Genomic DNA, 27,596 nt, shown 5'->3' with positions numbered 1-27,596 from the left:
GACTGAGGGAGACCTGGAACAGAAAATAAGTTGGTGTAAGGGAACCCCTAAAAAATGTGAATAGAGCTTGGGGAAGGGAACCCCCTGCAAGTGCTGTGATTGCGAGGTCCGAGCCCGACTGAGGGAGACCTATGTGAACTTTTTGGTTGAATTGTGAAATAACTTTCGGAACCCTGGAATAAGTGACTTTAATGAAAAGGAAGGCCAAGCGGGCCACAATTCACGTTTTGAACTGCCTTTGTTTTGAGAACCTGAGCCAGAGTGTCATCCTGTCTGCGGGGGCCACCTTTCTCCGTGCTGTCGGAAGTGGGGAGGAGAGCTGACTCATTTACTTTGATCCTTTTGTTAAAGCACTGATGTATCTTTGCATAAATATTCCCCTTTACCCACTTTTTGTATAAGGGATAGGCCAGGCCATAAGTTTTGTTATTATAGGCCATTTTGATTTGACAAACTAAGGCTGTGTTTTCTTTATTTGATGGTAGAGACTACTCCCATCATAGCTATAGGGAAAAGTAGAATTTTTTCCAAACGCCACAAATCTAATAAAGGTTTTGAAATTGTATCTCTTATGTCAGTCATACTTGTGATAACATGTGTTTAAGTCCTGAATGGTACTGTTTGCTGCACTGCGTTTTAACACGAGTGGTTGTGCTGCTGATGTGCATTGTGTTTATATTATGGGGATGCGTAGAAACATGAGGCCCTAACATTCAGCTTTCAGTCAAGGTTTGTGTGGTGGTGGCGGACATGTGGATCCTTTGGGATTCCCTTCAGCCAATATCCTACAAGGAATTTTATCATATGTTACTGGGTTGGAGGACATTTTAGACCGGGAATGTGTAACTTGTGGCGCTCATAATTTCTGCCTGTATGTTGTTACATGGTTGAGTGGTCAGTAAGTTGAGGAGACTGGCAAGGGTCATAATCCTGTTGTGTATCTGAGGGGATATCAAGGCAATGGTCCTAGCAGACTGCCAAAAAGCAAACTATCCTTTCATCACTTTCTGTTTTGGGTGTTTGTGAGAGGACAGTCCTGACTGGGAGTTCAAAACCTGTAGATCAATCAAGAGTGTGTGTTTGTGTGTGCACATCTTAATGAAGTTGTTGTGCAGTTTACATACATACCGCTACTGTAGCTTCAAGATGCTTGTGTCTCCGTCTATTTTGATTTTCCTGTGAACACTCAGTACTGTTTTCTCTAGTGAATGGGAAATTGCTTTGCCTTAATGTCACTCTTTTGGCCCATTTTTTATTTCTACCTTTTTGGCTAGACAATTGACAAAAAACTCTGTGCATAGGCATGACTGGGGAATTCCAAGGTTTGGTGCTCAACATAAGTGAGTTGGATGCATACAGATCTACTAACCGGGTGTAGTAGGTGGGTGTTGGGACAGCGCTGATCTACAATGATTACAGACCAAGATAGTGCTTGTTTGGCATTAGAAATATTAAGATGCTGAAAGAATATCATTTGAATTATTTCTATCTACAGGTGATGGATCTGGGAAAAGGATGGTACCAACATGGATGCCAGAGTCAGTGTGGGAGTTGCCAGTCGGTTACATGTGATTTTATCGAATTAATTTTTAAAGAACACAAAACATAAAGGAAAAACCTATTGAATTTTGTTTTTTGGGGTACCTCACCCCCCAATGCCCTGTTAAAAGAAAGAAAAGAAAATACCCTTTTCCCCACCCTTTAAACCACTTGCCCCATTTAATTGCCCTTCTTTATTTTTTAAATTGTTTTGGGTTCGTCCAAAATTGCATTCTTTGTAATCTGTTCGATAATATCACTGCATACATTGCCAGTCATGTTTTCCCCTTTCATTCTGGGACTTGTAGTCCTGGATCTAAAATGGGGAAAATCTGGATGAAAGTCCCTGAATGCATAGAAAAAAAAACAGTACCACCACCTCATCGATGGAATTGGACAGGTTGGCATGTATGCATGAGCGAGCTCTGGTGTTCCTTCATAGGAAAGGGGGGATGCTTCTTCTTGGCAATGTGGACGCCTGATGCAGTTTGGGTGGATTAGATGTCTGGTGAGTAGGTAGCACTGGAATGAGATGCATGAAGGAGAAAACGTGCGGTAGCACAGGGAGGGCTTGAGATTAGAGTGCTAGGGGGTGAGTAGCAAGAGGCGAGTTAGCCAGACTGTGGGGTGTTCTTCTGTGGATGAATGTGTAGAGCAGATGAAACTTTATGGGTGTTTGGATATAGAAGGCCAACCCACATGGAGGAGTTTCTTGTAAGATGAGGAAGACCGAGCGGGTGCAGAGGGTGTGCAGGTAGCCAACTTTAAGTAACTTCTCTTGTGAGGTAAATTAATACAAGGGTAGATAAACTTTAGTGTAGTGAACAGAGATGTGGCCGATGGATAATGGATGTTCAGTAGGTTAAACCTGCCAGCCATAGCTGGGAAGACTGAACTGTTGCATTTTCTGCTCTCCAAAGTGAATCCCTCGCTCCCTAGGCTGTGATCTGTGGCAGATGAGTGAAGCACTCTGGGGTAAAGATTAGACTGAGGTGCGAGGCGAGCAAGCCAGAATGTTGATTATCTGTTATGCACTACTAAAGCACCTAGCAGTGATGTGCCATCCTGTGGAATATGGAGGCAGTGTTGGTCATGGATAGAGAGGTTCAGCATGCCAGAAGGCAGATATGGGAGGAATTGGAGCAAGGAGTTTAACCTCCATGTGTAACACGGAAGAGAGGATGAAGGTGAACTGGTGAAAGGGCCTCCTTCACTAATGGAGGGACGTGCCTTTCTCCTGTCTTGGATAACTGAGGAATAGAACATGGTGTAACGCTTGTTCTGTCTTTCCAGTGTGTGTGATCACTAAATGTTGAAAGGTTTGTGCAACAGCACATTGTTGCCAAATATGGTATACCATCTAAAGCCTTAGTTTAAAAAACATTAGGGTGTGTATATATATGGTGTGGCTCTGCTTGGTATACTAAGGGCTCTCCAGTATCTCTTGAGCGAGAAACCGTGACTGGGACTCCCAAACACACGAAAATGCGGTTTAAACTCTCTTCTGGTTTTCCTTTTTGATCCAAATAATAAACAATAAAGTAGAGCATACCTATAGACCGCTATATACAAGTTTCTTTGGAGCTGGCAATGAGTCTGGATGACTCTCACCCTTTTCTTTCTGGAGCGCTGACTGAGGATTGTAAATTCCAGTGACCCTTTCTGATACTTGGGTCCAATGAGGGCTTTGAATGCTGAGACTCTTATGCCAATGGGAAAACAGCCTATCTCCTACCGTTAGCCGGAAAACACTAGTGAGGTAGCAGGAAAATGAAGAACTGAGCTGTATGCCTAGAAATCTAGCAGGCTCGCAACTGCAGCCTGCAGAGAGGGTACGGTTGATCAGAAAACTGTTGTGTGCACTTACAATTAGTACAGGATATGTATAGATCTGTCAAAGTTCATCATAGTTAACAAACTCTGGTTGATCAGCACAGTTAAACCCTAGCTCTTCAGCCTGCAGATTCTTTAAGCTCCAGGAGCACTGAAGTAACTGTGCCTCTTTCGACCTCAGGCAGGCACTCTGTTCATTCTAGATTACCCAGCTGAACGTGAGGGCCGCCTCCGTGTCATTTGGGTGCTGTCATCTTTCACCACATGGGTGCATCACCTGCCGGACTGCAGGTGTTGCACAGAGCAATGGGACTGAGCAGTTGGCTGTTGGGACTACCTTGAGGGTGCAGTCCCTCTGACATTTCCCTCAGTTTGGGGGCCCAGGAGAAGTTGTATGCCTGCGACGGTTCCTCAGGACCACACTCGGTCTACTGTGCCTTGGGCCACCACCTGTCGACTAACTTCTCGACCTCCTAAGAAATTCTGCTTGGTGGCAGCTTGGAATGTTCCATTAGCAACATGTTTCTGATGTGGACACTGACTTGAGCCCTTTCCCACACAGCATTGGAACAACCATTTCCAAGCTGTTCCACGTTTAAATACTGTAGTCTGTGCTTCTCATAATTTTAGATGAATAACGCACGCAGCTGATCAGATGAATTGATCTCCTTTTCTCTACTTATCCTAAAACGTGGTGCACCGTGCATTTTACTGTTGGCTGTGACAGTTTCTGAGGTGCGTGCAGGATGCTGTATTTCTTTCTTTGCCGCATAATTTAATCTCTAATCTCAGCGCATGTTTACATTGTATATTTTGTACCAACATGACATGCATACTCATAGGTCCTGTCCCCTTTCCTCCATACTTATGGGACATTCCTCCGTCCTGTGGGACGGGACCGGAGCACTTTGTAAAAGAATACAAATTTTGCAAACATTTTAGTCCTTCCTCTCTTTTGCGCAGGTTACTGCAGTCCTTTTCTTCGCTCGTTCGGGACTGGACGCACTTAGCATCTGCGGAAGGTTTTTTCTTCCAACTTCCTCCTCTCTGGCTCTCGCTTGTGACCGCTTGATAGTCTGTCCATACCTTTTCAGCTAGACTTTCCGTACCTGACCAGGGACAGAATGGCGGCTCTGTTGGCCACGTGTCAGATGTTTGCACAGTCGGAGAGTATGTCGGCTGGTGGTTCCAGAGGCTTCTGGGCCTCATGGCCCCGTGTGTATTGGCTCTGCCTCTTCCTCGACACCAGATGAGGCGGACTCCAATGGCTCTTCGAGCTCTTGGCGTCGGGCGGTGGATCCGGACTCCAAGATAGTTTTGATTCCGGCCTCCGTGAGGCAGAACCTGGTGTGGTGGTAGTCTCTCAGCAACCTGTCAGTAGGTGCAGGGTTTCAAGACCCCGTCCCGATGGTGACGGTCATGACTGACTCCTCCCTACTAGGGTGGGGTGCGACGTTGGATCTTCTTCAGGTCTCAGACCTTTGGTCGCCCCAGGATAAGCTCCTTCACATAAATCATCTGGAACTTCTGGCGATTTTCCTAGTGCTCAAGGCGTTCAGGCCGGTCATTGCCAAACAAGGTGGTCTGTATCCGCACGCTAGGGTGGATTCCCATCCTCTTTGTTTAGAGTGTTTGGGTCCTGACCACCGGTGGGACTTGTGTTTTTATTGCGATTCCCTTTCAGTCCGGGCGCTTCAACGTCGGTTAGAGCGGTGTGAGGAGGTGTTTCAGCGCACTCCTCCTACGCATTTCCAATCCTTCGAAGAAAAGAAGAAACGCCTGGTGAAGTCTTTACTTTTCAAGGGCACCCCGGCCGGGGGAATCCTTTCCGGGTTCTTCCCTGTCTGGGAGGACCGTCAAGGGCTCTGTTACCAGGGCTTGTCTATCTCTACTGAGTCGTGGGGTACCGGAGCTTGCTGGGCTTGTCGGTACCGAACAGAAGTTCGAGGCCTGACGTGAAAAGGCTTCTACCGGGTGCGGGTCCGAGGTCCCTCGTTTAGAGGCTAATGTGACCAACAGTTCTGAAAGGCCTATTAAGGCCTTGTCGGTGAAAGGTGTTCCTCATCGTTCCCGTTCTTGCGGTGACTCCAGAACTGTTGAGAGGGCAAGGAGTGAGGTTTTGAACCGTAATTCCTCCTTTACCGGAAGTGCCGAGTTCCTTCCTGCGAAGGCTAGTTTGGCCATTAGCATGTCACAAAAACATCATAGGCCACACAGTACTGGCTGGGCCGAGGTTCCTTGTGTTAAGGCTAAAATGAAGACCCCTGTCCCACTTGTGTAGACCCCTGACTCACTTCCACACGTGTCGCCGTTCTCCTCAGGTGCTGACATAATGGCGGCGGTTCCCACCAAGACCACGGCGGCCATCTTGGATACATCCCTTACAACTACGCCATCAGTTTTAGGTGTAGGGGGTACTTTTTCAGGTGAACATCGGTTTCCTTGTGCACATCCGTTTCGTCCAGTTTGACTGGAAAGCACTTATGCCTCTACCGCACAATGTCTCGCTGCCGGCGGCTTCAGCACCGTTATGTAGACAGCAGGGAAGGGCCCTCTTAGCAACCCTCTCCCTTGCACCCTTGGAATTACCCTCCTCCTGAGAGGCCTCCTCCTGTCACGCCTAAGACATCGGCGGAGGACGTCTTTTTAGGCAAGTTTCAAAAATGTATGCTTTCAGACCCCATGAAGGAGTACTTTAAGGGCTTGTTGGGGAGAAATGCCCGCCTGCGCCAACGGTCCTGGCTACGTTGCCCATGCCTCCACCTGCGCTGCCTTTACCAGCTGGGCCTTCCCCAACTCTTCCACCCCCGCCTCCATTGTCCCCAGTGGACAAGGCGATGTGGTGCCGGATGTGACTGAGCCTGATCCGGATTTATCAGATGATGTACAGGGCGATCAGGACAGCGAAGACCAGCCCCACTCTATAAGAGCCTTTCACGACCGGGTGCAGGACATGTCTGTTGGATGTCCCAGTTGCGAGGCACCCGCTCCGCAGGAGGGTGTGCTTTCGGGGGCGTTCACCTTGTCTCCTTCGGAGCGTACGGGCTTGTTCTTGCAGAAGGACTTTTTGACCGAGGTCCGCAGAGTATGGGAGAAGCCACACTCTGTACTGTTTGTCCATAAGAAAATTGATGCACGCTACAGGCTTTATTCTTCGGAAGAGATGGCCTTAGCGTTGTATCCACCCCCCTCCACGGTCATGGCTGCAGCCACTTTGCAGTCTAGACCTGCCGCATCCTCCACTTCAACGGCTACACAGGTCCTGGGCAAAGAGGATAAACTTCTTGAGTCCCTTGGGAGGAAGATTTTTGCTAACTCGGCCCTGCAATTGCGTCAGGCCAATGCAGAACTGGTGTTAGCGGGGGCGAATATGAAAATGTGGAAAGGTCTCAGTTTGAGGAATTCATCCCCGCTGAAAAGCTTGAGGACTTTAAGGCGGGTTTCAGATGCCAGGGTCCTAGCTCAGGATCTGCTGGAAGCGGCAGCTCATCATGTCGACACTTCGGCCCGAGGCCTTCTGCTTGGAGTGGATACTTCTCGGAGGCTTGGCTACACGCCACCAAGTTCTCTAAGGAGGTGCAGGATAAGGTTTTGGATCTGCCGTTTGACGGCAAGGAGCTTTTTCATTCCACAACGGATGTGGAGCTGACCAAAACGAAGGATAGCACCCAGACCGCCAAACTTGTCTGTCTTGGTGAAACCACCTTTTAGGACCGAGACTGTTGTCACAGCCCCGGCCCTCTTCTGGCTTTAGGGGATTTCTGGACCGAAAATTCTGCAGAGTCGACACCCCTTTGGGGAGTTCCTGCCAGAGGGAGCAACAGAGTCGATTTTTCTCCCGCTCCTCAGCCTCCTCCTCAGGTTCAGGTGGTGGCGCCACCGAAAAACCAGCCAAATTAGGGTTCCCTGCACTCGCACGAGACCCCAGTGGGGAGGACGCATTGCATCTCATTGGGAGGCGTGGCAGACCATCACCGAGGACCGGTGGGTCTTTTCAGTCACTCAGGCGGGCGATTTAGGTGTTGACGACGGCCATCATTACAAGGTGGGGAGGTAATTCCCTACCTGTGCTTCGGTCCCCGAGGGCGTTCCAACCACAAAGCGCATTGAGGCCATACAAATGGGAAAAGGCGCTATATAAATGACTAATACAATACAATAAAAGCAATGCTATTGCTCCTTGACCTCTCTGCCGCATTTGACTTGGTCAACCACCAGATCCTTTGCAGGCACCTCCACTCTGCTGCAAACTTCTCATCTTCCGCTGCAGCATGGATCAAATCCTTCCTGAGCAACAGATCCATGAGGGTCTTTGCACCATCCGCAGCGGGGACCCCTCCCCTATTCACTGCGGCGTACCTCAAGGTTCCTGCGTGTCACCCACACTTTACAATATTTTTACGAAACCACTTTTTGATGTGCTTGACTGTCTGTGTGTCTCCTACACTAACTATGCGGATGACACCCAGATACTCATCCCCATCTCAGGTGATTATCTTGCTGACACCAAGGCCTTCAATGACATCTACCTGGTCATCCAAGCCTGGATGGCCCAACACCAGCTATGTCTAAATGACGATAAGACGGTGCTCCTTATCTTGGGTACCCCACAACACCTGAGCAAACTTGAGCCATCTTGTCAGTCTTTCACCGTAGACGGTAATGTCATCCGAGTCTCGAAAGACACCAAAACGCTAGGCTTTTACCTTGACGCCACCCTATCCTTATTGAGACAAACAAAATGCTGTCAGGTCTGCCTCTGCTTACACGTGCAAACTTATTGCAGCCTGCAGATCATTTCTCACCACCCCTAACAGTGTCACACTGGCTAGAACCCTCATTATGGCAAAAACTGATTACTGCAGTGCTCTTTACTTAGGTACCAGCCAAGAGAACCTGAACAAACTCCAAACTACCCAGAATAATGCCATTCGAGCGACCTTGAACATCCCCTGCAACCACCACATCTCAGAATTTAGAACCAACCTAAAGTGGTTACCTGTCAAGCAGAGAATTTCCTTAAAAACACTTGCCCTCACACACAAATGCCTGGCTAACAAAGCCCCGATCTACCTCTGCAGTCAGCTATCCCGCCACTCTACCTCCCGACCACTTAGAACTGCCCAGACTCATTGTCTTTCGATCCCCAGGTTTAAGCTTCAAAAAGCGGGGGGCACCAGCTTTCCCGGTCCTAGCCTCCAAACTATGGAACACCCTTCCCGCTACTATCAGAGCTGAAGACTCTTTCAACACCTTCAAGACTAAAACCAACTCCTGGCTCTTTGACCAGCATTAAGACATGCTCTGCGTCTCTCCTTGACATACCTTGACCCTGATTTTACCCTCTGTTAATCCAGTGGCACTGTAACTTATGTAATATATGTAATTAGAAAGACGGTTATTATGCTATTACTGTAAATTTGCTATTTTAATTTTTGTGTAATTTTTGTCTGTACTTTACTGCAACCTTGTACAAATTGCGCCCTGATGCCTCCGGGCCTGTTGGTTTTTGCGCATTATAAATAAACAAATACAAATACAAGAGAAGCGAATGAGAATTGTTATGGGACTACTCATACTCTTCCCAGTTAAGATAACAAGGTTATAACAGTGGAAACCAGAGGAGTGAATGATAATCATTATGGACTACTCCTTCTCGTCCCAGTCACCCTGCAAGCCGAAGTGGACGTGAATCATTATAGGAGTAAACCTAATCGTCTCAGCCAAATAAAAAAAAAAAGCATTATCCAGAGAGAAAGCAAAGATAACTATATCCAAAGAGAGAAGGACAAACTGATCTATTCCATAGAGGGATCAAAAGTTGTGAATTCCGCAGAAGCTAAGAGTTTCAAGAGAGAATCACACAGGTTGGATAAGGTTACCCTGGGAAAATAGGAGAATAACTCTTTGCAGTAAAATTAAAGAGGAGATGAACAAACAAGAGGAAACCCTTACCACAGTAGAAAATATCAATATAAGATCAAAGAGACCCAACTTTGAGAAGAATCAGAAGACTAATAGTGTTAAAATAACTGTATGAACTGGTCAAAGAAGACACAAGAGCCTATTTGAAAATCAGCTATTGAACAGAATTTTGCAAGAATCAAGACCCAGGAGAAGGGAATCTTTCTCCTGTCTTTAGTTAAGCTAGTGGTAGCGTCTGTTAGGTTTAGTTCAGATGGTGGACGGATTCTTTTAAGACATTCACTGACCAGCACATTTGTTAAGTAGAGAACACTGGATAGATGTGGGGAGAGATGGGCATTTTCCTTTTCTTTAATAAGTGCACACTTTGAGTCTGCGTCTTCCTTCTGACCCGCAACACTTTCCTCCCTGTGTATTCTTGTATATCGTTCATGCTGGATTCTTCCAGCTTTAGACTGCTGTAATAACAGGTGTGATTAGCCCCATTTTAATGGTGCTCGATTATCTGACCTCGAAAGGATGAACGTCTAAGTGGCTTTGCCCTGGCACTCAAACTTGTGAAGTGCAGGCTGCCTTCATGTTGGAGAGCAGCGATTTCATGCCCCCAACACTTCATGCTTTCAAGTTAACATCTTTTCTCCACAGACTATAAAATAAATTGCATCCACAATGTCCTCCCAATGATCCAACCCCTACAACCCCTCCACCTTTGCTGACCCTAACAGTTTTGTGAAACATCTGCCTGTCTCTACCCTTCCTAGCTAGTCTAAAATCCTGGAAAGGCAGGATAACTGACTATTTCTTTGCCCAACCGTGGCTGCATCTCGGTTTTCTCTCCAATCAGGATTCTCTAGTAGTACCTCCACTGAAATGTGACTGACTTATGTCTACGATTTTCTAATCGAGAGCAGTCACCTCAGGATGTCCTCCATTGTCCTATCTTTAGTCTTTGAAGCCCTGAAGCAATTACTGTAGTTGAACCCACGGGATATGATCACTCCCTGTCCTGCTCTCCTAGCCCTCTCTATAGCCTAGCCTTGGTATTCAGAAAATTGTACTCCAATGGGTTTCCTTCTGTCTCTGCTCAAACCTTCTCCATTTCACAGAACACTGAAATCGCTGACCCCACCCCTTCTCAGTGTGGTCACGGAAGCCTCAGTTTTAGACCCTCTTCTATTCACACTCTAAACCTCCTCTCTCTGCAAGCTCATCTCTTCCTTTGGGTTTCTTACCACCTGTGTCTCAGGTATCAGTCACTGGTTGGTGCTTTCCTGTTTTAGTCACTACTAATCTATCACCCTGGCCACACCGCCCCTTGCATCCTGCACTCAGCAATGTGTTTTTGCCCGGACATCCTCGCACTCTGCCATCTGAAGCTCCAACAATTCCGATCTGCCACAGCTGCTAGTTTCAACCTGTTGCACATCAGGCAAATCTGTCCTCTTCTCCCCTACCCCTCCACAAAAGCCCTCAATTCCATTCTGCCACTCCGCTTACTACTATCAGGCCCCTATCACACCTGTGGTACTATTCTTTGGCACCCTTCAACAAAACCTTCAATGTAGCGACTCACAACCTTTTGGGTTCTTGACACCACTTCAATCGTCATGCTGGCTCACTTCATATGTAATTGGCCCCTCTCCAAGTTTCTCCTAATGGTCTTCCAGTAGATTCATGCACTTGACCTCACCACTCCACTCCTGGCTGCTTCGTTGACCTGCGACATCCCACTCTTCTTGTGTCTTGCCTGCCGTATGCATCTTCTAGATTTGTTTCCTTTTTCTTCTTCGTTGCCCCCAACACTGGAACCTCTAGATGTGTTTCCTTTTTCTTCTTCGTTGCCCCTAACACTGGAACTTCTAGCCACTAAAATAAAAAACACCAACATTCATGCTTTCAATTCAGCCCTAAAACTCTGTCCCCTCATCTGTGAAAGGGCCTGCATGATTTCACTCCTCACCCTTGAACCCACTTCTCATTAAAGTGGCCCCACCTCATTCGACAACCTGTCACACCCCCAACTTCTGCCTGCCATCATTGTACAGAAGCTGGTATGCTTAACCCTCGTTTTTTTAATTGTCACTGGTTCCTGGTCTTCACCCTGGTTCCTGGTCATCTGGTTCATTTCTATTACAGGCGCCTATGTAAGCAGGACAGCCTTATCTATAGTTAACACCTATGCATGTGTTTCTTGGCAAACAGTCATGTCCTGCTCAATAAATGCACAACAAAATGTTGGTCGGATTGCCAATGCAATTGATTTCTATATTACGCTTGCTCAAGTGCTACTACATTCTGTGGTTCTGTGCGAAGCCTGAAGGTATCTTGCCCGCTAGTCCCCGGGGATCTGCCATCCAGGTGGCCACGACACGGCCATCGCTATTGGATCCAGTTCCTGCGGGTGGACCAGTGTGGGAGGATCACCTGAGATGTATACATGACATGTCCCAACACCTTAGTCAGGCAAGTTCAGGCAATTACTAATCATTACGTACACGTGACTCCCATCACATTTCCTCACACAGATAAAGGCAGAGCACGAAAGCACATTCTTGAATGAGGAAAAGTACACGAAGAAGCAGCAGTTCAAGGTGGTGATTTAACACGAGGAGAAAGGCAGCGAGACTGGAGAGGGTTGCAAAGAGGAAAGTACCCTTGACCTCTAGAAACCGCTGATTACACAAGCCTTGGAAAGTGAAAAGCCTAAGACGAGGAACTGAAGCTGAGCAGACCTGCGCTGTGCATCAAAGGTATCCGTGTCGATAACCCAGGCCGGGAGGAGCGATTGCCGCTGTGGTTCTGTCCTTGGCTCCTGCAAGAAAGCCATGCCAGTAAAAGCACTACAGCCGGTGAGTCGGAGAAACCGATACGAAATCGCCCTATGTCTGAACCAAGTTTGCAACTGGCAACATTGTATGAAGCATTCTACAAAGGACTGTGCTTGAAGCGCATGTGTTAAGAGGCGCAAACAATTGGAAGCTTAAGAAGTGAATGAACTGTTGAAAGCTAAATCCGATACCAAATATAGAGTGGTCCGGCGCCCGGGTGGTGCTCATTGGAAGGTCTTTGTTGGGTATCGAACTAAATGAGAAATGTTATCAGAAGGAAACTTTGAATCAGTGGTCCTGTGGTGGGTCCAACAAAAACCTGTTCACAATCGAAAGTCTTCGATAAGTCTGAGGGAGACTAGTTGAATGTGAAGAGGGATCTGAACCCAGCTGAGGGGAATCCGGGGTAAGCCGTGAGTCACCCGAGAAGGAATCGTTTTGGAATTACAAGAAAGGGGGATCTGAGCCTGGCCGAGGGGAATCCGGGGAGAAACCTCCAAAATCGTTAAGTTACAAGAAGAAAGCAACTTTCTACGTTTTTATTTCTTTTGCGCATCAGGTCCTCCGAAACAAGAGACTTTGATGGAAAAGAGACTTGAGCACTTAAGGCCCTGATATTGGAACTGCCATCATATTTTTGTACCGCAGACGCCAGAGTGTGCGCTTTGTTCAGAGTGAACCGCCTTGCCCCGTACTGAAAATTTGGGAAGGGAGTCCAATGGCCCAAGTAACCTGATTATCATTTTGTGAGCACTTCTTTATTTTTCATGAACTGTACCCCACACTATTTGTATCTAGTAGTAAGGATTGGAAATAGTTTTCTTTATAGTATAGATCCTTATTTTGTTTGTCATGACTCCACTAGGACTGCATTCTTTATTATTTGATGGTCGTAGCTTGCTCCCGACTTAGATTTAGGTTTAGATAGGCGTTCATCACACCTCTTTGAAAGTTTAATAAACACCCTTGAACTGTGGTCACTTGCGTCTGTCTTGCTTTGATACCATGCCATCCTTACAGTTCCCTCCTCCCTCTTCTACATATTTTGGCCTTTATATAGCGCAACTAATTTGATACATGAGTACTATACATTACTGGTAATAATCATGGCCTTCCACTAGTAATGCAAGGTCTTCTAGTTCCCAATTTAAAAAGGAAACCAAGCAGAGTTTCAAAGGAAGGGCTACTTGGAACATTTCCGAATAGTCATTAACGATCCTCCCCTGACCAGGCAGAGAGGGGTATACTGACAGACACCGCACACTGTGCACTGACTCTCTTGATTTACTTCTCAGTTGCGTGAGCAGGCACATTTGAAGCATTGCTTCAGTGTTGCTATGGCTAACCCAATCTATGCTCTCTTCTATGGCAAACGCTTACATCTACTTTCGTACTTGGATTTCTTATTTGACAGAAGACTGCGTAACTAAGACTGAATGCCATGTTCCTTTTGAGTATTCTGTCCATCACACTTGAACTTTCAGAACCTGAAACCATGATTGTTCTTGAATTAACATGAAGTAATTTCAAATATTTTTCCCTTAGGTTGTCCTAGATAATACTGCTTTGAATCGAATAGCCACAGACCGATTACACATTCAGAATCCATCGTTCTCTCAAATCAATCAGCTTGTGAGTATTCCTAGTCTTTTTTTTTTCGGATTGAAATATCTTTTTGGCGAGGGTGGCGGGTAATCTACTTTGTTACATGTGGATGATTCAATTCAATAGGTTTCTTTATTTTCTTTGTTTGAGCCTTACCTACCTAAATCTTTTTCTAAAATGCTGCTCTGCCACTGGGAATAAAATGTCAGTGTAGGGTTCAAAACTTCATTGGTGTGTAAAATTAAATATATATATATATATATATATATATGCACAGACCAGTTATCCCAGTTTCCCTTTCTGATATTTCTGTTCATGTTTAGATGTAATAAATAATGCATTTGTTTGGTGCTCAGAGTCCAGGATTGGTGGACATGGTTCCAAGCATAATCTGCATGCTCATACTAGTATGATGTTTAAATTGACTCTGTATATGGAAAAGTCTTAAAAAATGGTGTGTGTGAGATCAGGAAAAGTGGCTTTGGTCATTGAAGCTTAAAAAAAATATATATCTGCATTACACTTTAAAATGTAAACCCATAGCTGCTGATAAATACAATGCTTATGTGTCCCTGTAAGGAATCGTTTACTTTAAGAATCGATTTGAAAGAGGTGTTCCTGGCCAGGGGCGTTGCAAGGTTTGTAAAAGATCCGGGGCTTGAGCCCATTCCACGGCAAGTTTAGACGTCACATAACTATTATCATATGAATGCAGGAGCTCTGTCGCACTTTAGAGTGTTAATATTGCATACTATACTGCTCATACTCATTTGGAAGTACTGCTAACATGCTGTACTACCACTCCAAAGTGTGAACATTCATCCAATAGTGCTAGGTAATACTTTGTGGGGTTATATAAGACAAAGAAAAGCCTTTGGACAGGACAGCCAAAGAATTGTTGTCGATTGAGAAATTGTATTTAAGCAGCAGCAGGAGAGCTACCTATTTGCCACATGAGCTATACAGTCGCTTGCTGCTGGTTGTTGGGCTGATAAACTGACGGGGGTAGCTAGTGGGCTTAAAAAGTGGTTGCAAAGCAAAAAAAAAGAGGTGATGGCTAGAACGTTTTAGAATAAATCTTAACCTCTGGCATTGCTCTGGGAAACCCTCCAGACCATCATTCTTCGCCTGCCAAGTCATTACAGAAGGGGAAAGACCATATGCAAATTAGGCTTGGTCCCACCCCAAAAGGGGCAGTCCTGCCCGAAATGCTAGGTCACATCCCTTCTGTACGAGGCCACAAGCATATCCAAACATGTTTTGGCCTTGTTGGGCCTAATCAGTGAAGAGTAGCATGTGTCTCTAGGCCCAGCAGGCACTGGACCCACGTCTGGGCATACCTGTCCCACTCGACGTGACAAGGTGATGGCTGCAAGTTTTAGAATGAATATTAACCTCTGGCATTGCTCTGGGCAACCCTCCAGACTATCGATCTTCACCTTCTAGCCATCACCTTTTTGCTTTATCACCCCGAGTGGGACGGGCATACCCAGACGTGGGTCCCTGTGCCTGCCGGGCCTAGAGACCTAAGCTACTCCTCACTGATGAGGCCCAACAAGGCCGAAACATGTTTGGGGATGCATTGTTGCCATACTGGACATTGGCTGGAATAATACACTATAATGGCACTAGATCTGTCCCTGACAGAAATATAAAAACAATATATTCAGTAGTGGAAATCTTTGATACAACTTTGCGTGTAAACTAAACAAGATACTATTTGACATACAACTCTTTAGAACATGTTTATTAGTGTTGTCTATGAATCCTCACTTAACACTAAACACACAATTGCAAATATAGTTTATACATATGTTGATTGGCAATAAAATGTGAACTGCAGAGGGCTCTAGACATTGTCAGAAGGTAAAAATGGCATTTTCCTATATGAATAGTACAGGAAGTTAGTCCATCTGTGACAGGGGACAGTTTAATGTTAATTTTAAACTACTGTATCTTTTCTCTTAATGAATACTTTTATTTGTTGAGAGAAACAGAAAGCCAGTACCCTGAGCAAGCCCATACATGCACCTAAAACTCAATACACTTTGTAGTTAGTTGCCAGTAATAATATGGCTGAGTTACTTCAGTTGAATCCAAACACTTGTAACTGATTTGGCTTTTGTTGAGGCATGGAATAGACGTTTGCCAGGCACTGTCATAATGGCATTACCTGGCCATAAGATTGAACAGATGGAACATGGTGTGATTATCTAGGCAAATGCCTACCTAATACCTATACAGAAGCCAAACTGTTGACTTTGTCGAAGTTTGTGTAGACAGGACTTAGTGCACGGAACATATATAAATCAAATGGTTGCAGGCACATCTAAGACACTTTTATTAAACCTGTATCACTTTTTAAGCTGCAATTGGGCCATTAACATTTAACTCGCAACAGACTAGTGGCGTGTCCAGTGAGTGGCCTGGCGTGGCAAGTGCGAAACCTGGAGTCTGATAGGCCACCCAACGTGCCACTCCATTATGCTAAAGTATGATCAGTATGTGTGTGCCCGCTCATACTTCATGCCACCCCTCCATAATTCAGTCCCCCACTTGTGCCACCCCAGTCAAGAGTCTAGACACAACACTGTTTAGAATAACACTGACCGGAAAATGTTTGATGTTATTGCTTGATAAAGATTGCTCAAAGGAGCTCCCAGCAGGATGTGTTTTGGGAGGGAGGAGCCGGTAGCGGGTGGTAATGGTGATGGGGATCAAAATGGCCATGGGCAGTCAATGGGCTGGTAAAAAACTAAACCCTACCCTCAAAGTCTGTCCCACACATGTTCTCACCTTCCTTTTTTTTACTCCCAGTGCCTTTGCCTTATAAACACCACCTAATTGCCAAAACAAATACAAATGGACTGAAGTAAAACTATGGTACACGTAAAGCTGTCATTAGGTGTCACCCCTCTACTATTTGACTGTTCTGATGAGTCGCTATTCTCTGGTCCTTGGCTCCCTTGAGAGCTGCTCCTATGTTCCACCCCTTATCTGGTCCTGGACTCCCTGGTTAGTCCCTGTCAAAAACAATCTGAAGCAAAAGGCTTCCATTTGCTATGAAAATACATTGCGGCACACAACCTTTGTGCAGATAAAACACAGGTTACACAATGGCACATACACAATCTTAATGCATATATATGCACTAAATTTCCCTAAGCACCAAACTAATCCACTACGGATACAGCAACATAACTTCCCACACTCCTTAAGCGCCACGCTCACGTCCTCATGAACAACCACACAAACAAGTACCTTTATGAACCTGTAGTAAACTTAAACTACTCCTCACGATAGCTCACAAAATATCTAAAATCTGCACCACATCTTCAGATCTGCACACATCAACATTGTAGCAAGCAATCTTGCACTGTTGCCACTCTACTACATTAGTCTCCTACCACACTGCTTGCAGATCCTGAAGCTCCTAGAAAGTGAGAAAATGACAGCAGGTGTTATAAAATAGCATAGTAGGACATAGCAAAGAGTTTCACTCATTCTTCTGTGGGGTAGTACTCTGCATGGCCCAATCAACTTCTGTGATTGTCGGCAACAGGGGAGAAGATTGTTGGCTTTGCTACAGCTAGTGTACCAATGATTCTAGTGTAGTGGACTGACTAGATGCTGAGACTATTGGACAGCGAGACGGCCTGTACACCAATAATGAAATTTTAGGTGACCGCTTTGGGATCTACTAACGCAGAAGCACAAATGTACACTATTTTCTTCCTATTCATTGAATCTGTCCCATTGCAATGTTGTCTTATTTTTCAAATAGTGTGATAACGTTTGCAATAAGGATTCCACACATTGACTGAACTACAAACATTGATTAAATAACTGACCAGGATCACACACATTGACTAAACAGTGAAACTGGGATTTTAACGCACTCTGTACATTTGACCAAATACTTTCCAAGCTTTACCTGGTACACATATTTAAGTTTTGGATTTCGAGGCCTACAATAATACGGTTTATTAGAGCTTACAAAATACACAAATTGCATATTAAAGCAACATGTAAATCCTTAGCAACATATTAAGTCACAAGAATATCATTCTGGCTTTAATTTACACATCCTGAATGCTAAGCTAGAATTCTCAGAATGCAAGATAATGCAAACTTGAAAAATCTGCTCAACCTAACTGTACTTTCAGTGATTTAAGACATGCAATAAATAAATAATAAATGCAGATGGTTATGCAGATTCTGTGTCACAAACCTTCAGCTCTGATGATGTTGAGAACATTTGATTAGTGACATACATCAACATTATTGTTTTGCATGTATGTACACATCTTTAAATGGGTGCTTTGTGATGATTATGTTAACTATAATAGATTTGCAAGATAACTGGAGCTTTGCCGGTCTTTCAGTTGGAAATGTGCCATTGTGCATATGTAAGGCCCTGCTGCTGATAAAACAAATGTGTTTAGGTGATTAAGGTGCTCAGGTTGCACGACTCTGTGTATGTCCATGCCTGGCTGTGACTTGGGAAATTGGCAGTGCTTGACTGGTAGGAGCCGATTTCTATATTTGGCTTGGGAGAAGGAAAAAGTGTTGTGGACGCTTTTTTTGAGTTTTTTTTAACTAAAGGTACACTTTGTAAAATGCAAACAAACTAGTGGCACGGTACACCAATTATTTATATTCTACTTCCATTTGTGCTTTGTGCTGGCCTTTTGGTTGTAGCCCCTGAGCTTCTATCCGGGGCTACAACTAAAAGACCCAGGGCTATAGCCCCCTTGCAACCCCCCCCCACCTGTCCCCCACTAGCAACACTTCTGGTCCTGGCCCTTTTTGGAAACCTGGGACTACAGATTTTAGAGTGCCTTCAGTTTGATTAGGAAGGGTTGAGAGACATGAGATCCTTCTGGGTATCAAACACATTGAGGACCCAGAGGGCTCACCTTGGGATAGAGATTGAAAACAAGGACCGTATGATGGCAAAAAGCCATGTGGAATAAGTACTTCCATTGGAAGCCATTTGCAACAATTTGTATTTCTAAGCCCTGTTTTCCTCAACTATGAAGCCACACCGGTGGAAAACTAATATCGATTTTCCAATTCAGTGATGTCTCATGTGAGAAACCTGAAGGTGTCTCACCCGCTAGTCCCCGGGGATCTGTCATCCTGGTGGCCAGGACATGGCCATCGCTTTTGGATCCAGTTCCTGGGGGTGGACCAGTGTAGGAGGATCACCTGGGTGATGGGTCTTCGTGGAGTGGGACACTGGATGGAGAGACATGGTATCCCCTTCCGTGTAACACCTTTATCTTAGGATATTTAACCCCAGACCCCCCCCCCCCACAACATGAACACTTTCTCACAGACAGCTCGCTATGAGAGAAAACAGACTAACACCTGAGCTTTCTATCTGACATGCCCCAATACAATGGTCCGGCAATTACTGACCATCACACACCTCACTTCTATTAAACTTCCCCACACGGATAAAAGGTGGAGCATGAGAGCACACTCTGAGCGAGGCAAAACACACGTGGAAGCAGCAGTTGCAAGATGGCAGTTTAACACGAGGTGAAAGACTGCAAAACAGAAGGGAAGTTCCCTTGACCTTTTTGACGAGGAACTGTTACTTTCACGATTCCTTGAGAATAGACACTTCCTGAAGAACCGCTCATGACACGGAGCAGGGAAACGCGTGTTGAGGACTAATGTGAACTATCTGACAATTAGTTAATCCTAACTATGTTGCCTAATGACTAAAGTGGAACCATCGGACATATAGTGAATCTGAACTATAGTGTCAAAAGAAAATCTATTACAAATCATTGTTTCTTTCCATGAAAATTATTAGAACATTGTAACTCTAAAGATTTGCACTCTGTTTATTGTAGAAAAAGCGCAACCTAAGTACTTTATAAACTTTTATCTCTTAACTGTGCTATTGGCAGTACATTGTAACTTTCAATAACTGCCATCATTTTTGCATGTGATTGCATAGACTTTGCTACCTCCACTATGTCTGGCAAATATGCAGCTCGTTTGGCCTTGGTATTTGCTGCTGCATTTCGCAGGAAATTAAATCAGAGCCTCTGGTATGTGCTAAGCATTTTACCACGGCGACCTCTGATTGCTTGAATAATGCAGAAATCAATTTTTCTAACAGTACGTCATGCTTTACTGGTGTACCGTCGGCGTGTAGGAAACCCACCTTGTCCACAGTGACAGTCGAGAATACACTGTGGGTGTCACATAAGCGGAATCTGAGTACACTGTAACTTCCCCATCTTCATGTCTCTCTTGTGCCATAATCGTTGCCACTAATTCTGCTGCTTGTACTGAAAAATGTGCAGGTAGTTTTATGCTTTCAACAGTCTCAAACTCTCCATTTTCTTTTGTTCTTAGTACTGCAGAGCCGTCATTCTTGTTCCTGAATTTGCCTTTTGTTGAACTGCCATCAAAAACAGTATCTCATAATCTGTATGTTGTGCAGTCATGGACATCATCGTCCTGCACTGGATCTCCTATGTATTTTACTTGATTTACCACCTGGCATCTAACAATCTTAATAGATTGATTTGTTAGAATGACCTCATATTCTGAGGCCCGCTGTGTAGTCAATGTGCTTTTAGGCTTCTCCAGTATTGCAAAAAGCACATGTTCTACCTACAATGTTACTGAACAGCCCATCGTCGCAGTGGATGATTTCATAACTGCGAATGCCGCTGCAGCCAAAGCTTGTTCACATGGGTAATGCTGTTTCATTACTGGTCTTAACAACCTGCTATAATATGCCAAAAGTTTCTTTCCCATTGAAGTCTTTTGTGTGAGGACAGCCGTCATCACTATTCCATTGCAATGGGAGAAAATAAAGAATTCTGCTTTAGCTGGGATTCCTAACACAAGTGCTTTACTTATGGCCTTTTTTAGTTCATCAAATGTGCTGCTCATTTCTCTTGTCCGTTGTATGAGATCTGTGTTTGTCTGTGCTTCTTTTAACCCTAGTAAAAGTGGTCGGATGTATGCGCTGTAGTCAAATACCCATACTCTGCAATAATTGCATAATCTCAAGAACTGTTGCCACTCCTCCACTGTGTTTGGATGAGGTGTATTACTGATTTGCTTCTGTTCTTTTGGTGTCACCCTCCTCTCTTCTTTGGAGATTATTAGACCCAAATAAAGTACTTCTTACTGATGACCATATTGAATTTTCTGTTTGTCAACTTTGTATCCTTTCTCAGCTAGCAATGTCAGTAGCTGCATGAGTCGTTTCTGCACTGTTCCTGAAAGTTGCTGCATACAAGCATGTCATCTACATATTTTATGATGGCACATGGAGTTGTATGTTTCCCAAATCCATCTGCAGCTCCCTGTTAAACACACTGGGGGTTTCACAGTACCCCTGTGGGAAACAACAATGTTACAGTCTTACTAAATACTGCGATGAAGGGGTATACTGAAAAATGCAATTTTCAGATCAATCACTGTGAAATGTGTGGCAGTGGAAAGTATATTACACAATACTGTGGCAGGATTGGGTACCACTGGAAATTCAGGCTCAACAATGTTATTCAAGGGGTGTAAATCATGTATGAATCGCCAGGACCCTCCCTGAGATTTTTTCACTGGGTATACAGAAGTGTTGCGAGGAGACACTGATGGCACCATCACTCCCTGCTTCATGAGCACATTTATTGTTTTTAATAAATATCCTCATCTGCTGCTTTGGTCATTGGATACTGTTTTACTTGAGGTAAAATTGCCCCTTTCATTTTATATTTACTGCTCCAATAACTTGTAAGAACCCCACATCATATGGACTGGTCGTTTATAGTGTGCCGGGTACCGTTGCCAAATATTCTTCTATAAATGATAGTACTTTTTTAGCTAGCATTATTTGTTGTGGCACTTCCTGTATACTCTATTCTCAATTGACATGGTATATTAATCTCAAACAATACCTCATCAGTCACTTTAGTCGAACAACTCATAACCTGTCAACTGGGTCAGTCTGTGTGATGCATCAAGTGCTATTACTGTGCAACAGCTCACCCCTTCCTCATTAGTGCCGTGTAAAATCACTCTATCGTCCCTCACTACAGCTGGCTTTAGCTCAATTGTAACCAGTTCACCTTCAGTTACATCCGTAGGCATCTGTTTTCTGAATAAAGACTGTGAGTAGTCTAAGTAGCTGTCCCTCAATGCAGGAAAGCCATTCTAACATCACTTGTACTCCACAGAAGAATACTTCAGGATCCACTGATACTCCCCTCTGTACTTTCTGCCATGAAAGGTACGTATGTATTCCTTTGATGTCTGGAAATATATGCTTGGTGTAGAGCATATTATGCCGCCCTTTCAGTTTGGCCGTAAGATCTCTTCCCAATATATTTACAGGTGTCTTCCTCGAATACAGGAATGGGATAGCTACTGTCTGCACTCCTACTGTGACAGGCTAACTGTCAGTGAAAGGAACCATATCTGTAGCCCCAGAAAAGCCTTGACTGTCCCTGAATATTCGTGACTTCGAAAATCTACCCCCTCTAGCACAGGATTTTGTTGCCCTATTGTCAACTAAAACGGGGTCGGTGGTTACTAATAGGATAGGGCACATCAAGCTATTCTATGGGCTGTCCTATTGGGGATACATGTTTAGTCCTGTTTCTGTAAAAAGGTTCTCCCCAACTGCTGTCACTACTCCTCTCCTGTGTGTCTGTGGCAAAATGTTTGTATCCCACTGTGTAACTGCTTATTGTGATAGCACTGCATTCTGGGGATGATGTCAACGTATGCTGTGGTTGTTGTGGTGCTATCCGTGGCTGTATCTGTGTCCCTTTTGGTTTGCTTTACCTGCTGTGCTTGTGTCTGATCTGGTGAATATTGTGTGTAGTCCTAATATCCATTGTCTTGCTCTGGTGCACCATATGGTGCTGGATATGCCATTCCCCTTCTTGGCACATACTCCATTGCACCTTGCTGCATTGCTCCACTAATTCTACACACTCGTGAAATGTGTCCTAGTTTCCTACATGTCCAACATACTGCTCCGGTGCCCCCAGGTGCTCAGAAGCAGGGTTGTCCCCCACCAAACCCTCCTTGTGGCGCTCCAAACCCAAATCCTTTCCCACTGTGAACAAATCCTCTTACTCCTCTGGGGTAAAAACTACTCTTCCCCTCTTCCTACAAAATAACCACCAATGCCCTGTTGTGGCATGACGGCTCCCTGTCCATTATTCCCGTCTCCTGTATTTATCAATACCGCTCCTTCTACCGCCATTTTGGATAATTTCCCCTGCACCAATTTTGCCTCTTCCTTTTGCCTTTCCTCTATTTTCTTTTGATCCTTCTCCTGCCTTAACCTACAATGATGGACAATAGTTTGTTGTATCTCTGCCCATAGTCTCATTTCAATCCCCACAATCTTTAACTGCCTCTGTACTTCTTCAGGTAGGCCCTGACATAAAATATGATAAAACACTGCTATATTTGTATCCCAATGGTCTTTAGTTTCCAAATGCCAACGTTCTTTTTCGTCTTGAATATAGACAGTGGGGTCCTCAGTGGGCCCCATCTTCCTAGTCATTATGGCGCTCATGTCAGATTGTTCTGGAAATGGCACCCTCAGTGCCTTCCATACATTAGCTCTATAATTTTGAAATGGTTATCTGTCATATTTAGTGGTGTTATGTTCTGTCACTGCAAAATAGCCTCCCCGCTTCCACACGTGCTCTGCCTGGTCACCCAATATGGATGATGGATGCAAATAAGCTTTTCATGTCACCTATAGCTAATGCTATCCAAGCTGTCTCTCGCTCTAGCTTGTAGAGCCACCTGCCCACTCCTGCTGTGAGTGATGGCAGCTTATCCATCAAGTTACGTTTTGTCTGTCTGATTCCATGAGTATAGTGGGGCTGCCCTAATCCCTTGTGGAGCAGTGGCTATGGTCTTCATTTATGGGGAGTACTGATGTGGGGGTTGGATATATGCTTGTTTGGCCCTAGCAAATCTGCTATCTCTCCTACACCTAGTCCTGTGGTATCAATTTGTGGGGCTTGCGCCGCCTCCTCTCCCCCTCTTCATCATCGTCTACCCAATCTGTCTTTGTCACTTTCTCCACTCTTGTCATCCTCCAGTATGAGATCAAAACTCGCTCCCTTAACAGGCTTCCTTACATATGTTCCACTCATTCTCTGGTAACACATCTCTGCTCCTGGTCTCTGGGGTTGTTGTCCCACTCCCTTCTCCCCACATCTGTGGCATCCTATTTCTGCTCACCTCTTGGGTCATCTCCATCCTAATTTTTTCAATGTCTTCCTTTTCTCTTTCCATTCTCCTATTCTTCTCATTTAGTCTCTTTACATACTTGTCCCTTTCTCCTACCTCCCTTTCCTTTGTCTTTCCTGTTCCTCTCTGCATCTTCTCTGCTGCTTCTCTGTTACCTCTCTTTCTCCCTCTGTGCATTTTGCGCTATCTCTTCCTGTCTTCCTCCCTGGCTGCTTCCTTCATTTCTTCATACTCCACTACCTTTACATAATTATTTTCTGTGCCTTTCCCATCGAGTTTCAACAATTTGTCCTGCTTTCCATTTCTCTGGTTGCATCATAGTCCCTCCACTATGTTTATTACCTATGGGTATGCTTCTCACCCTATGACCATCTACCTGCATGCCTCACTCTCAACAGCTCTTTCTCAGCTGCTCTTAGCTGCTTTTCTAAGCTATGTTGCCCTCTATACTCTTCCTCATTCCTTAACTGTGTTTGAGATGCGCCATGCTTCATTCTCCATTGGCACTAATGGCGCCTTTCCTTTTACCAATTTTGCCCTCCTCTTACTATCAATTTCCTCATCAGGGTATTCATATTTGGGATTACTATACCCTACAGCTGCTGCTTGTAGCGTGTATATTCCTGGGATGTTCTGGACTGGTGTGCTCTCCTCATACGGAGGCAGTAGTGTGAATTGTGTGTAGACGCCTGCCTCACCTTGTGGTGACCGAGCTGTTGGCTGTGTGTGAGCGCTCTCCTCAGAGGGAGGAGGCGGCGGTACTATGGCTGCTCACGCTCCCCCTCGCACATATTAAGCATCCATTCTTTCTTAGGCCCCTCTGTCTCTTCCTCAAAGGCCTTCCAAAGCTCTAATAAACCTACCTGTTCTTAAGCTTCTTGACCTGGTGTATGGCCTGTAGGTATGTGCACATATGTTGGTGTACAACTTTGAAGTGAGTGCCTTCTTGTGGCCATGACATGTACATCTTTCCAGCAGTTCCTTTCACCCATTCTGCATTATACTTAATGATTGTAATACTATATCTAGGGAATGCTTTGCATAGGTGATATTGGGGTATCTGACATAGTGACGACCTTTAAGCAGAGTACAGCTTGGCTCTTACACAGAATAAACAATACAAATGGTGATCAGAACAGAAATATTCTTCACAATTCTCTCACACTTTTCCTGTACTCAGACCTGCTCCCCACTTTAAATATATACCACCTATTAAAGCAGTTTTCATTGTCTGGGGCCACGCCCCAATGTCCACATCCTACTTCTGGGTCACAACAAAATCTGCTCACAATCTAAATGTTCATACTTAACCCATCAACCTCTATCAAACAATACTATCTGCTACGCTCACAACACACAAGGTAAAACACCTACAGGACCTACCTTACAACACAACACAATGCCGGAAATCAACAATGTAATCAATTAAAACACAATAAAATTTCAGCGGTCTTCCGGTTTTTTCTTTTGCCGCGGGGTATCCTTCTCTCTTTATCTCTTACTCTACCCTCAAAAGAAGGTTGGGCCCTACTGCACAGCCTTCTAAAACCTTGTCAAGGGATATCCTTTATCAACTTCACTGTTTGTTAAATATCATACAATAAATTTCCCACCCCCCAAACGTTAACATACACATAGCATACTCACTTACATCTGTGGATCTTTGAGGATTCTGGCCATTGGGGTCCCCTGAATCTGGCAGCTCCTTCTTTGCTTCCAGTGGCCGGTGAAAGACCAGGCAGGATTCCACTCCAAAGCCGGCTCCTGCTGTCCTCCTGTTAGGTTGTGCACAAAGAATACTGCTCTCCTGACCGATCCACTGTCCAAAAAGGAGGGGTGGCGTGGGCCCCCCAGAGTCCACAGAAAATTCAAACCGTACTCTGCTACCAGATGAAATCGGAGGTCCAAAAACAGCACAGCCCTCTACCTGATATTTGCCAATAAAGAGACAACACAGAGTGGATGGTGGTATGCCAAATGCAAGGTAACCCAGCTTTATTGGAGGTATGAACAAGCTGAGGAGAAAACAAGATACAGCCAAACGCTCTCAAATTCTTATCCCTGTTTGAACAGAAAACACAGTTTATATAATGCAAATGAGTCCTTCTGATGTCATAATCGCTGAGCTATGAAAACCTATCTCTACTGCTCATTGGTCCTAATTGCTAAGATACGTATAGTATCTATATGTCCCACCCTACTGATTGGGTAACTCTCTAGTTAGGATCCCAGCCATAAAACATCCCATAAAAATGTACAACCTTATCATGCTTGAATATTATTGGTAAGCTCTAAATTACTTCTGCAGTGAAGAGGACATACGCTTATTGGTTAACATGCGGTCACATTGTCCGTGAACTGGCGGCATGATGACGTGTATGAAGATGGGAGGAGAGGGCACCCGTATCGCTTTTGTTCTTAATTAAATAAAACAGCCCATGTTATCTCTGCCATGATGTCTGAGTTTCATGGACTTTGTCCATGCCCAAATTCCAGTTTTCGGGCCCTCCCTGTCTTGCAACAGTAAACACGCCATTCTGTGCTTAAAACATTAAGAATAACTATTGTTATGAGTCATGCTACTTACACCGTGGTACGATTTTGTTGCAGCAATTATTTTGTCATTTTAGCCGCAGTTGCTTCTCTGTCACACCTAGCCAATCGCTGAGACATTAATCTGTCAACTACTTATGAAATGTTCTAGTCTGCTGTGTTTTTTTATTTTTTACATTTGTATAGCGCACTGCAGCCCAAGGGCATTGAGGCACTTTTTCAAGAAGGTGTACGTAGGCAAGAATACAAATTTGGGGCATGCGGTTTCTTAGTTACAACATAGGTGTTAAGTTACAAAGTAAATTTAGGGAAGCATGGTAGTTTACAGTCGAGTACAAAGTAGGAGCTAGGCCTAACATTTCATTCAACATTTGTTGTCGTGCGTGATTAAACCTAATAGTTTGAACGCTCTGAGCCCAGACAGTGGTATCTTGTTTCGTTATGTAAACTTTCTTTCCGGTGTCCTCGGCTTTCACATTCCTTTGAGGCAGCTATGTCCAGCCACTGCACAATTTTTCCTGAATTGTATTTGTTTCAAATAGCATGCTTAGCTGTCAGGCCTTTTAAAGGTACAGGACTTTTATTCTCCACTGTGGTTGTGCAGTTTAGAATGGCAACTGCTTGTCACATTTGTATCCTCTGCAGGACACATTTGCTTTGCTATCTACCGATTTCCTGGTGCATGCTGTGCCCGTCACATTTCCCATTCCTATGGGTAGCAGCAACCTTATCTTCCTACCATTTTCTGCCCTACTTGTGTAGTGTGTTCGATCTTGTGTACACGCCTTCCTGCCGCCAAATCTATTCTATTTTAAAACACACTAATTGTGCAAGCGAATGCCTTATCTGTTCCCTACTAGTGTAGCGCAAAATAACTATTCTTTGTGCCAGCTGCATTTCCAGGAGAATTTAAATTGCAGTTTCAAATGTGTCCTTTCTTATCTTATAATTGATTCTTCTGAGGAAGGCAGAGCTTGACCATGTTCTCTAGTCAATAACTGCCCCACTACATAAAGCAGATCTGAGCCCGCCGGAGTTGGGAACCGTGAATCACCC

General features: G+C 44.6%; 1 protein-coding gene across 1 annotated transcript in view; it reads left to right on the top strand.

Moving 5' to 3' along the window:
• The window catches only part of TUBG1 (tubulin gamma 1), a 202,102-nt gene that overhangs the window by 97,488 nt on the left and 77,018 nt on the right, over positions 1-27,596 (top strand). Inside the window, exon 7 of the mRNA XM_069634423.1 lies at positions 13,671-13,757. Coding sequence (XP_069490524.1) covers positions 13,671-13,757 — 87 coding nt within the window. The remainder of the gene's footprint in view (positions 1-13,670; positions 13,758-27,596) is intronic.

This window comes from Ambystoma mexicanum, chromosome 13 (genome assembly GCF_040938575.1).
Source record: "Ambystoma mexicanum isolate Mex_15411 chromosome 13, UKY_AmexF1_1, whole genome shotgun sequence".
In the NCBI taxonomy this organism is placed as follows: Eukaryota; Metazoa; Chordata; class Amphibia; order Caudata; family Ambystomatidae; genus Ambystoma; species Ambystoma mexicanum.
The sequence above is the reverse complement of the archived record's forward strand: the minus strand, read 5'-3'. Positions and strand labels throughout refer to the sequence as shown.